At 37.5% G+C, this 12,255-nt stretch overlaps 1 protein-coding gene across 1 annotated transcript; it reads right to left on the reverse strand.

Annotated features, from left to right (window-relative positions):
• Nucleotides 1–3,385: 3,385 nt before the first annotated feature.
• Nucleotides 3,386–10,266, reverse strand: azin1b (antizyme inhibitor 1b). The gene is made up of 11 exons (XM_004074212.5): nt 10,049–10,266; nt 9,188–9,331; nt 8,699–8,896; nt 8,384–8,557; nt 7,956–8,128; nt 7,656–7,869; nt 7,181–7,255; nt 6,753–6,918; nt 6,497–6,606; nt 4,903–5,120; nt 3,386–4,807 (listed from the first exon to the last, which is right to left on the reverse strand). Exons 3-11 carry the CDS (start codon nt 8,798–8,800, stop codon nt 4,732–4,734), a joined length of 1,308 nt encoding a protein of 435 aa, XP_004074260.1. The 5' UTR covers nt 8,801–8,896; nt 9,188–9,331; nt 10,049–10,266; the 3' UTR covers nt 3,386–4,731.
• Between the last annotated feature and the right edge of the window lie 1,989 nt (nt 10,267–12,255).

The raw sequence follows: 12,255 nt of genomic DNA on the forward strand, positions 1-12,255 counted from the left end.
TTAGACCAATGATATTGGTTCAGTTTTGTGTAAAAGGGAGGGATTTTATAAGGTAATTTAGCTAGCATGACCAAAATTTTGTGCATTTTGATCACTGTGGCTAGCTATGAAGAATGTTATCCCAGCTGTAATGAAATATTTGTGGATTCCTGAACTAACAGCTTTATATTACCACCAAAGCCAGATTTTATTTGTCCATTGTTTATGGAAGAGGGAAACCAGTTAGTTGTCTAACATAGTGGAGACAGACTGACATAATTTTTAACATTTTGCGTTGTGTTGTCTTAACAACTTGATCTAATTAGATGTTTACCAAACATAGCTAGTGTCTCAAAATTCAGCTCTAAATTCAATTTTTAAATCGAGCAAAACAAAAACGCGCATGACAAAAATTATACACAGATACCGTTTGAAAATCTCCGTTTTTGGCATGATCGTGTTTTTTGTGATCCTTGACTTTTTCATCGTCCATCATAATCAATAGAGCCATTACCTTTAAGGTATTGCAAACAGGAGTTTGCATGTTCTCCCCGTGCAAGCGTGGGGTTCCTCCCTCCGTCCAAAAACATGCTTCATAGGTTAATTGGTTAATCTAAATTGTCCCTAGGTGTGAATGTGAGGGTGTGGGGGTGTGTGATTGTGGACACTCTACCCTGCGACACACTGGCGACCTGTCCAGGGTGCCCCCTGTCTTTGCCCACAAGTGGCTGGGATGGGCTCCGGCAGCCCTGTGATCCCGAAAGGGAGTAAACGGAAGAGGATGAATGAATGAATGAATGAATGAATGAATGAATGAATGAATGAATGAATGAATGAATGAATGAATGAATGAATGAATGAATGAATGAATGAATGAATGAAATTCTCAACCTGGCTTTCTGATTCTGTATATGCTCTATAACTATTCTGTGTTTATTCCAGAATTCCTGCACTGTAAGAAAATAGAGAGGAGACAGGTAACAACAAACTGGAGCACACACAATGTATTAAAACACTGAGCTACAACTTTATTTTGACTAAACTGCACATAACCCTTGTGCCATCCAAAGCATGTCAATGCTTTGGATGTTTTGGGAGAAACTTGCAATCTAACAAAAAGGGGGGGAAATTGAGTACTTTATGTAATAACTGGTAAGCATTGTTCTCCAAGTTACCAAAACATTGTGTGTTTTTTTAAATGGTGCTTCTGCAATTTCTGCCCCAATCGCTTGGCCTGACAGACAATCCTAAGTCTTCTAAGAAACAGCTGAAGATGCTGCTTTTCAAAAGAACTTTTAGTTCATTTCCTGTTCCTCTTTCTTTTTATTGTTTTTATCTGTTTTACTCTGTGAAACACTTTGTGATATTATCTGGGATAGATGCGATACAAATACAGTTTACTTACTTACTGCCTTATTTTATCTGCACGGTTTACTGCTTTGGTGGCTCAACACTAACTCTGTTCATTACTTCTTTATTAAGCTGTAAAGAAAAAAATATTTGTTTAGGGCGTGTTAGTGTAGGAAATGAGTAGGAGTAGAGTAGATTTACACTAACTATTTAAAGTAGGATCCTGTCGCCGGTAGTGCTCCTGGTCCAGGGGGCTCCTGCCCCCTCTTTCCTGGTCTGGCTAGAGAGGATCTGGTTCCCCATGTAACCCTTGTGCTATCCTAGTCACTTTAACATTGGGATCGGGATCATCTAGACCCCACTAGACAGTGCACTGAACCTTTTTTCTTCAATGATTTGTGATCTTCACTGGTGTCCATGGATTACATGAAATCCTCTTCCCCTTTATCCACCTTGGTCATGCTGGGATAACACATCAATGGACGGGTCATCTGGACCCCATAGGATAGCACAAGGGATAAACACATGGTCCACTTTAGCAGCGAGCATGCATCTCCAACCCCACGTGCACGCTGTTCCCTGTCTGCTTCATCCCTCGCTCCTAACCCACAGTGTATTGATGGACAGATATCTTCTGCTTATCTTAGTGTCAGATTTTCACCTTTGGATGTAATATTTGTCTTTCTAGCAGATCTAGCATTAATGCTATGAAGCTTAAAATCATAACCTTCTCAAATGTGCAACTTGGCACTTGTATACCCTTACCCCCCCCCCCCCTCTTTTTTCTTCTACCCCCCTTTTCACATTTTCCCCTCTCTTCCCTCTGTTGAAAAAGAAAATATATATTTAGAACGTAAAATGTAATAAATAAGTAATAAATAATCAAAAAACAAAAAGGGGCTTATGCAAATATACACTATCCAAAGATACATAACCCCTTATTGTAATAGTAAAACCTGTCTTACACAAAAGGCTTTCAGCTCTCAGTTGTTTGACAGAACATGTTAGATAAAAGAGAATAAAGGGAAAAACAAAGAAGGAAATAAAGAAAGTGTGTTTAGAAAAGGCCTTGGAGGGACCAAAAAGAAAACTTCACGCTTAAAGAAATGATCATTTTACAGAACTTTTATTCAGTGATTTATGGGTTTCCTAATAATTTGGTTATTGTTAGGTTGTCTTGCCTGAAAATACAAAAACTATCAAGCCTGGGCTTTAATTACTGAATGGTTGATAGTTGCTCAAGCGTCTGAGCTAAACGATTACAGGTATTTTCTTATTTGAGACTGTTGAATCTGTTTTATGTTTAGCTTTTCTTCCAAACTTCCTCAGTTGTGTGGGATTTCTATGTTTACCTGCTTTGACAATATTCATTAAACTCAGCAGCTCGCTGATGCACAAAAGAACCATATAACTATATTCTAAATAACTGAACACTGCAGTTGAGGAACCATGTAAAAGATGCATGATTGAATAAAACATCACTCAGAGGCTAAACAGATATACTGCCCTTGGTTTAAAAAAAAAACAACTATATTTACACAAATATCTATTTTTTATTTTATTTAAAATATGATTTGGGGCAACCATAAAATATCCAAAGCATCCATTTTAAACTTGATTTATAATTTATATATAGTAAATATTGTATTTCACTTTAAAATCATTTCCATTCTACTCTGGGTTCTGGAGCATTTTCAAAATAAAAGCTGACACTTTCCTTATTCCTACTATTTGCCGTTAGCCTCACTCGGGTACAAAACAATGCATATCTAAAAGTTTTTGCTCAAAAATCAAACAGATTAGCAGTTTTTGAAGTACCTGCCATGGGAAATTTAAAATCCTCTGCTCCCCGGCTCTCTTCGATGCTTCTACCTACAGTACAAGTCGCCTTGACCATGAGCACATACGCTGCTGCCACTTGATTTTTTTTTTTAAATGTTTAAAAACAAAAGGATATTAGTCTTTTTGTAAATATTTGAGAATAAACTTGTTTTTGCTTTTTCACTGAAATCTAAGCAATGAGGGAAACAAAGAACAGTAATCACACAGACAAGTATTTCAGTCAGAAATGTATTAAATTAATCACTTTTCATTACTTTAACAAGCACAATTTACAGTTAAAAACAGGCTATGGTCCATTAGTGCCTTAGACAAGTAATTATATTAGTCACTTGTAAAACACAAGGGCTGGATACTCAAAACAGCCATCAGGTCAGGTCACCAACTTTGCTTTTTTTTTAACATAATTTTACAAGTGTGCTTCAAGCCCTTCATAATTTTACAGAGCTAGGGAGAACAGCAGGTTATTTTTTATTAGAACTACCTCAGAGACCTGTGTAACATGTTCCTTTTAAAGCATGTCTTTTCAAGTCTGCCATTTTTAATCACTTAAGTTTTTCTGATTCAAAATAATAGAAACCTCTTTCTGAGAAAAGGATTGCTCAGAAAGAAGTTCTGCATCTTGGCCTCTTGAATAGAACCGTTCAGTTTGACCCTATAAGAAAAATGTTGTGCATTTTCAACCCAATCCCTCTTGTCCAGACATGAAGGGCAAATGGTCTGCAGCTTCTCTGTACTAAACTCTGAACAAAAGGGAAAACACTTCACTAAAGTTCATTTTAGCCTTTCAGGTCAAGGGAAACCAAATATCACTAATGGTAATCACAGCACAAATAATATTGTAGTGTTACCAGGAAAAACAACCAAAAGTTCTCAAATCAAAAACCAGTGATAAAAGGGCCACAGAATACCAGTCTTAAAGATGGAACTTTAAATATGCCACAGTAATCTCAATCCAATAAATAAACACGTGTTAAGGTGATATATATTAAAGCAGATCTTGTAATCTCATTCAAATTATGCAAAAAACCAGATGCATGTATTACAGAATCCACACCGATAAGTGACTGTGAAAGCTCCCACCCAAAAAAAAACAACAAAAACACATTTTACTATAGTTGAACAGACAGATTTTAAACAACAAAAAACTAACAAAGATCTCTGATTTTACTAAAATAAAACATTTTAGATCAATTTAAAATAAAAACTTTCAGAACCTGTTAGGGTCCCATCCCCAAAGAGTCATCCATTTTGTTGCATAATAAAATTTGAATTTGGACTAAAGTTGCTTTAACTGAGTCTATGAATCAATGGTAACTTTCTGACAACCGAGTTGTCTATTACAACCGGTTTCCATTTATGGAGGTAAGAAAATTAAATAATTGAACTCCTGGAAAAGACTGAGGGGAATTTTATTTTGAAGAAATACTGCAGCTTCCAAGGTGGCTGGAATGTTGACCCTATTTAACCCCTTGCTTTATGCGTGATGCTGACCCCTCTTCTCATACGGTGAAAGTTGAGGTAAGGAAGATCTGTGCCAAACAGCACAGGAGCCAATGGTGGTTATGCACTGTACTGGAGCATTGAGAAGTTCTTAACAGGATTGTTCAGAGCCACACCAGCTTCTTCCATTTTGTACCTGCGAATGACAACAGCACAGCTGTAAGTTCCCCCCCTTTTTTGCTTTTTTACAATAACAAAAGTAATCATCTGTCATTTGTGCTCCATGCTGACCAGTCAGAGGTGGAGATAATGTAGTAGACGGGGAAATCGATAGAGCTGGAGAGACAGTTGAGGTCCTCCAAGCCACAGGTCCCCATGTTGGAGAAGATGAGCCAGTCTGCTACACTGAGCTCCGGCAACAGGCAGTGCTCCACCACCTGGTCCAGCTGATCCAGAGATGGGCCCCAAAGGCTGCTGGGATACACGGCCTCGTCAGCACAGAAAGCATGCTGCAAAGGAGAAGAGGACAGGGATTTTAACTGACTACACTTAAAAGCTAATTCAAACATTTTCTTCTACATTCCAGTTCCTCTTTTCATTAGTCCAGAACACATTTAATGCAATTCTGTCATATTTACAAATAATTAATTTGAATTTATGCAGCAAAATGCACCAAAAGGGGATGAGAAGATCAAATTTGACAAAAACCTCTATACTGGACAAACAAACAAAAAGACCCTTTGATTGGCTTTCTAGGATAATGCTCTATTAGAATAAACAAATTTTCATGTATAATTCATTATCTACCAGCCATAATTCGTCCAATTTGCTGGATTTCTCTCTTTATATTATTTATTTTAAAATTCACTCAAATGTCACAGAACTGCAAACCTAAAACTGCTGAACTCCACAAGTTTCAGTTTCTGGCATTCCTTTGACATGGAGAACTTAAGTGTTTTTGAATGGTAGCAGGTGAAAACCAAAACATCAGCACAATAACACATCAACAAATAGACCAAACCAAAAAGTGGGTTAGAGTAATGAATACATTTCTAAACCCGTGATCAAATACAAGTTTGTGACTGCGTGAACCTTGGGGAAAAACCAACAGCACATTCTGAAAAATAACTAAGAATGCCAATGAAAATCCAATGTTTGGTCTTTGTTTTGCTGTAACTTTTTGCCTCCTGCAACGAGGCTTAAATTATTTAGGCTAAATCATTGATTAGCTAAAGTTATTCTGTGCATCACAACTATTACACTATACGCCAGACATAAAACAATGAACAACAATGCTGACTTATTGCAGCTAAAGGCAACTGCACTTATCACGTAATAATGTGCATTCTGTTTTCCCACACCCTACCATATCATTTAGTCACAATGTGATACTGTGTGAGGGGTTGTAATTTAACTAATCTTACAAACCGATTGATAAGAACCGAGGTTTTGGTTAGGTGTCCTAGAAAGCTTCTCTCTAATGTTTAACTGATTTTTTCCCCTTTTAATTGTAGAACAAATGCCACACCTGTGGTTGCTTTATTGCATTTTGGTCTACAAACCATTTTTTTTTTGTATGTTCCTATAATAATCTACCTATTGCTGTTAGACAAATTTGATTCAAGAATTTAAAAAAAAAGAAAAAATAATCGTTAAGACAAATTCTGAATTGAAAAAATATTTCAACCTTAAGAAAATGTGAATTTCTATCAATTCCAAATTGAAATTCTGTGAAAGTAGATGTTTGTTTGAATTCAACTAAACGTACCAGAAGCTACTTTTTTAAAAATGAATATTAAATCTGAACCTCACTGTATGTCATCATAGGAAGATTCATATATATTCCTCTCAGAATAAATTTAAAATCATAAACCTCAGAATTTACCTTGTGCAATGAAGGAGCAGCAATGGGGTGTCCAAGCAACTTATGGCTGAATGGGCCATAAACGCCTTCGTTCATGTAGTACAGGAACTCCGTACCCTCCTTCTTCTCCCCTGAGTTTATACATAGAAAAATATCTAATGACCATCCCCGGCACATCAAAAGCATGTACAAATTCCAGATTTAGTCCTTGAACACATAAGCGAAAGAAATAAGGTCATGGAAGCAAAACATGACTATCACTGATAGAAGCATATACCTTGAGATAAGCAGTTCCAGCTCTGGGTCTTTATCTTTTTGCCAATTATGTTTACAGCAAGGCTGAAAGCTGATGCCACGTAGAAGTTACCAGGCTGGGCCAATACTTGCACGCCAGAAAGCTGGGGGAAATAGGCATCCAGCAGGGTATTGATTGCAGACTCAACCTGCATAAGGCAAAAGTACATTGACATGGTGTTTTGAGAAAAATCAAAGCAAGTCAGGACTCCTGGATTCTAAAAATAAATGCATTTACAAAAAAGTGTTGCTTTTTGAAGGGACGAAAAGACAACTCAAGTACAATCATCATATTCCTTCCAACCAAACATGTAAACTCTGCAAATTCATTTCTATTGACAGGTAAAAGAAAAAAGATTTTAAATCAAATCATATACTGTAGTCTCCAATCATGTCACAAAAGACACTCACCTGTTTGAGCTGAAACTCTGAGCCAGTAAATCCTCCACCAATGTCTAGGATGTGCATATTAAAGCCGAGATCCAACTTAGGAGGAAAAACATAAAAACACAACATTTTAGAGATCTAAACTCCTTTCTGTGTGGAGTTTGCATGTTCTCCCTGTTTTCTCCGGGGACTCCAGCTGCCTCCCACCCTCCAAAAACGTGTTTCATAGGTTAATTGGTTACTCTAAATTGTCCCTAGCTCTGAATGTGAGAGTGCATGGGTGTGTGATGTGTGGCCCTGCGACAGACTGGCGACCTGTCCAGGATGTCCCCTGCCTTCGCCCATGAGTGGCCGCGATAAGCTCCGGCAGCCCCGTGACCCCGAAAGGAACAAAACGGGTTTAGAAGATGAATGAACTAAAGTTAAATTAAGATTAGAAGGCTAAGAAATGCAAAGGATGACAATGTCTTCTTTATAAGGTGTTTAAAATAATGCTTACCCCCATGTCAAACACACAGCGAGCATCTGACAGAGCATGAGTGTAAGCCGGTTGAAGGTCTTCACAGGAGCTCGGGATGTGGAAGGCTGCTCCAACCACATCAATGCCTAGATCCTTGGCCTTCTCCAGCAGGTGTCGACAGTTTTTCAGAGAGAAGCCAAAGGCCATGCTGTTCTCAGCTGCCTGAGACTCGGTGGTCAACTGCAGCAGCAATCTATAAGAATAAAGAATGTTAGTTAGGGCACATACATTTGTCCGTTTCTGTTGTATGAAATGGACTTAAGCAGTTTGTGTTCTCACTTCGCACTGGGGTGAAGACGGGCAATTTTGGACAGCTCTGCCTCATTTTCACACACAAGATGCTGGATGTTGTTCTTGGCAGCATATTTGATGTGTGCCAGCTGCTTGAATCCACTCGACAGAATGATGTTTTCTGGAGGCACGCCATGCTCCAGGACCAAGCCAACTTCAGCCTAGTGACAAGAAAAAAAATCCTTTTAGCAAAATCTATTTAAATCACAGTAAATCTCCATTAAAATGATCATTAAGGTTGCATAAGTTGAGATAAGTCATTAGATGATGAGCAACTGAGTGCTTACAATGAATCCAAAACATCAGGTACATTCTTAAGAGGATTATTATGCAGTGTAGCTAAATGAATCAAATATAACATAGTTATGGTATTTGTTTAATTAAGTTTTTTTTTTCTTTATGAGAAAAATGCTCACCTTGTTGGCACAAACGAAGCCTAGCCCTAAGGAGGCCAAAACTTCTATGACAACAGGGCTGCTGTTGCACTTGACCGGGTAGTAAGGCAGCACCCGTGGCACCACACTCTGCCAGCATGCGTGCTGCTGCATCAGAGCACCGAGGTCTCCCACAACAAACGCACTCTTCTCCATCTAGAGACACAGGAGGAAAGAGGAAAAAAGTACCTTACGTGTTGCTGCTGCTCAAAAGACAATGTTGACAAGCAATCAAAAATACGGCAAACAAAAAAAAAATCCATGCACTGCGAATGAGTCTGAAATGGAAAAACCTACCACAGTCTGATCGCAGATGTGCCCATCGATGACATCTTCCAGGGTGACACTCCCATCAAGGAGTTCAATTATGTAGTTGGGCTTGTCAGCAAATCCTTTCATCTTAACAGTATTCCACTAAGCCGGTGATCATAAAAACAGATAAACGAGTCAAGGGGTCACGACTGAGCCAACTGGGTCCTACCGGTATGCAACAAACTGAAAGAGAGGCAAGATAAAACATGACAAATACAATCATTAAAAAAATTCCAAGAAGTTACACAGAGTTGTTACAGAGAATTGATTTCATTGTAGGTTCAAGGAATTTGGCCTTTTGCTGCCTTCTAAAACCTAAAATGTACATCGTTTAATATAAAAAAAAAGAAAGAAAAGAAAACAGCGAATGAAAGAAAGCTAAAAGTGTCACAATTTTACAAAATTCTTAAAGTAAATCATCCTATTGTAAATTATCTGCAAGCATGTTCACATAGGGACAGAAAATGTACTTACATGGACAAGTCAGGAGATGGACCTGTCCCGCTATCAGCTAGGATCCCAAGGTGGCTCAGCGTTAAAGTCAAACTGCTCCCGGTAAAGAGCCGCCCCTAGGCCCTCCGGGTAGCGATCATACACCGGTGCAGAGACAGGGGAGCCCTGGGGAAGAAAGAAAAAACAAACAGTGCAATACGTTATTATATCGAAAGGTATGAGACAATTTAATAACTTTTTTGTTTATTTAACTCACACTAAATCTAAAATAGAACTGTTAAAAATCCACCTGCCTGTTAATAATGACGTAATAATTTATTCGCCATTTAATTGAACTTCTTGTATTGGGATAACCCCATGAGTTAAGTGCAACAAGCTAGCCGAACCACGCGCATGCGTTGTAAGCAAAAACAATGAGTGACAAGTTGACAAATTAGATATTAACATAGTGCGTCATGATCGTGGTATAAAACTACACATTATACACACAAATAAAACGGTCGGCATAAAAACTAGAGAAAAAAATCCACTCGTGACAAAATGCTACGGTGAGAAAACGACATTGCTAAATAGGCCCATGGCAAAGGGAGCCGCTAAGCTTGAGCGGGTTACACAGCCCGTCGACTGTAGAGATGGCCGAGGGAACGGTGTTAAACATGAGAAAAAAAATTAACTAGGCTTTAACATAGACACTAATAATAAATAAACACGGCCATTATAACGTTACGAGTAAATATTGAGTTTAATTTTACCCAAATCATGTAAAAAACGAGAGTAAAAGACATTGCTGTCATGTGGGCAAGACGTTGGAAAGACAAGCCCGCCATGTTACGTCCGCCAGATACTAGGAACTCAAGCGACCGGGTTCTTTTCTGTACTTACGTGAGATAACGGCCAAAAGGTTTTGGAAAATCGTCTTCTCTTTTTCGGCGGAATTTTTAAAGAGTAGTGGAAACACCGGTGAAAGAAAGACTGGCCGTTTTTGCCATATGTTTGGACGGAAAACGCACGGCGCTCGTGTAGTGTCTTCTCTATCGGTTGGTGGGTGGAGAACTACTGAGAAGGACGAGTGAAGGGAAGTAAGGCAATCAACGGTCTGTGGGCGGGGCTTAGCGTTTGGTTCAGCCCATGAGCGCCCGGCATTTTGGGGAAGATACCAAATATGTATTTCCGAAGGAAATCTAGTCAGCAGTACATCCGCGAAGTTTATTTAGATTCATTACATAACCATAAGGTCGCCCAGTAATCTAAATTAAGCTAAATTTTTGTAAGACTATTAATCACAAAGTTAACATTTATAGCAGAACACCGATAAAATCACGTGTGGGGTCTTTACAAACCACTTCACTTAGTAAAAAGTAGTAAGTGCAAAGTAGTAAAAAGCTTATTTTAAAAAGTATCCTTGAGTCCCCTTAGGAACCCAGAGAATTTTTTTTCTTAGAAATAAAAGTATGCGTATTTTACCACAAACCAAGAGGCCCTGAGAATCCATATCTGATATTTTTTTGTTACACTGATGTCACTATGGGTAAGCAAGTCAACTTCTAACTGAACAATTCTTCAGGCTAAATTGGAAAATTATGAATTTACAATATAGCCTATAAAATATATAAAGAGTAAACTTTAAGTAGACCTTAACGCCCTCACTTTTAGTATAGACCAAGTTTACTTGTGGTACAAGTATACAGTACTTGTAGTTTACAGGTATACAAGTATAGAAAAGGGTTGTCTATAGCCAGTATGTTTTAAACATATTTAAACATTATTGCTTTGGTTGTTCGTTACGTTTGACAAGATGTTTTATACAGATAGGTTGTCTTGTAAAGGATTTTTGAAATAATGCAAAACCTTTTGTAGCTTAGACTACATGTTTGTTTTGAAAGCTTTCTGAATATGGAATGTTTTCTAGAAGTTTTTCATATGACTGTAAATATTTGAAATATGGATAGGTTTCTTCTCTTACTTTAATTTTTTTTCTTATATTTGTATTTAGTCATTTTTGTTTTGATTGCTTGAAATAAACCTATTCCCATATTTTTTTAAATTCCAGATGTCATGTCATTTAAAAACTACAATGTAAAACAGGCTCTTATTTATGAATTAATAAAGCAAATTTAAATACAGTTTTGCATATAACGTTAGAATTTTGTCTAAAACAAGGTCTTAGTGTCAAGGACTGTTATGCCACAAAGCTAAGTTGTTTAGACTGCTATGAACAATAATAAAAGTATGTCAAAGTGGGCAAAACATGACATCTTTTATGTCTTTGCAATAAAAGGTTCTTCCTCCACTCTGATGTAGATTTGACCAACTTTGACCATGGGTCCAGATTCATTAGACATGAAGATGGAGAAGTGCAAGAATCCTTTATAAGTTCTTCTCATTCTTGCTGTTTTTTTTAGACCCTTGCACTTATAAGCTTTGTACCTGTCTGGGAGTTGGTGTGGAAACTGAAATACAAATAGGTCTAAGAGGGAAACATTTTCAGTATTTCTGCTTATGTTTCATGGAATGTGGGGATTAAAACTTGCAAGCTTCCAGGTTTTTTTTTTTCTTAAACTCTTTAACCCTTTGATCAGTTTTCACCTTGTCTCAGTTATTATTAAACAGCTAAATGTTTGAGTCCTGCTCAATGAGTAGAAGGTAATTTTATAAATTACACGTCAATTTTATAAAAAACCAAAACAGAATAATTCTGCCTGTAGTTTCTTAAAGGGTATGGCTTGTTTTTCTCCACCACAGACCTGTGTTGTTATGACAGCATCCTAGTTTTATCTGTATTTTATGACTCTGATAAAGTTGCTTGGTCACAAAATATCTGACCTAAGCATTTATAACTGCAAACACTCAACAATGAGACCTTCCCAAAGCAAATATTTTTCTCTAATCAAGCAAAATGTACTCACATTTATGCCACAACTCAAGTTTTATTTGTATTAACTGACAAAAATGCAAGTACACTTTTTGAATCAGATAAAGAAGTACGAAAGTGTTTATCAGTGGTTTAGTCCAAACATTCTATAGTAATGCTGTCATTTCATCAAAATTGTTAATGTTTCTAGAAAAAGGTGAAAGGCAGCCAGTAAATT

Source organism: Oryzias latipes, chromosome 11 (genome assembly GCF_053564925.1).
Source record: "Oryzias latipes strain Hd-rR chromosome 11, Olatipes_Hd-rR_3.1".
NCBI classification, from domain to species: domain Eukaryota; kingdom Metazoa; phylum Chordata; class Actinopteri; order Beloniformes; family Adrianichthyidae; genus Oryzias; species Oryzias latipes.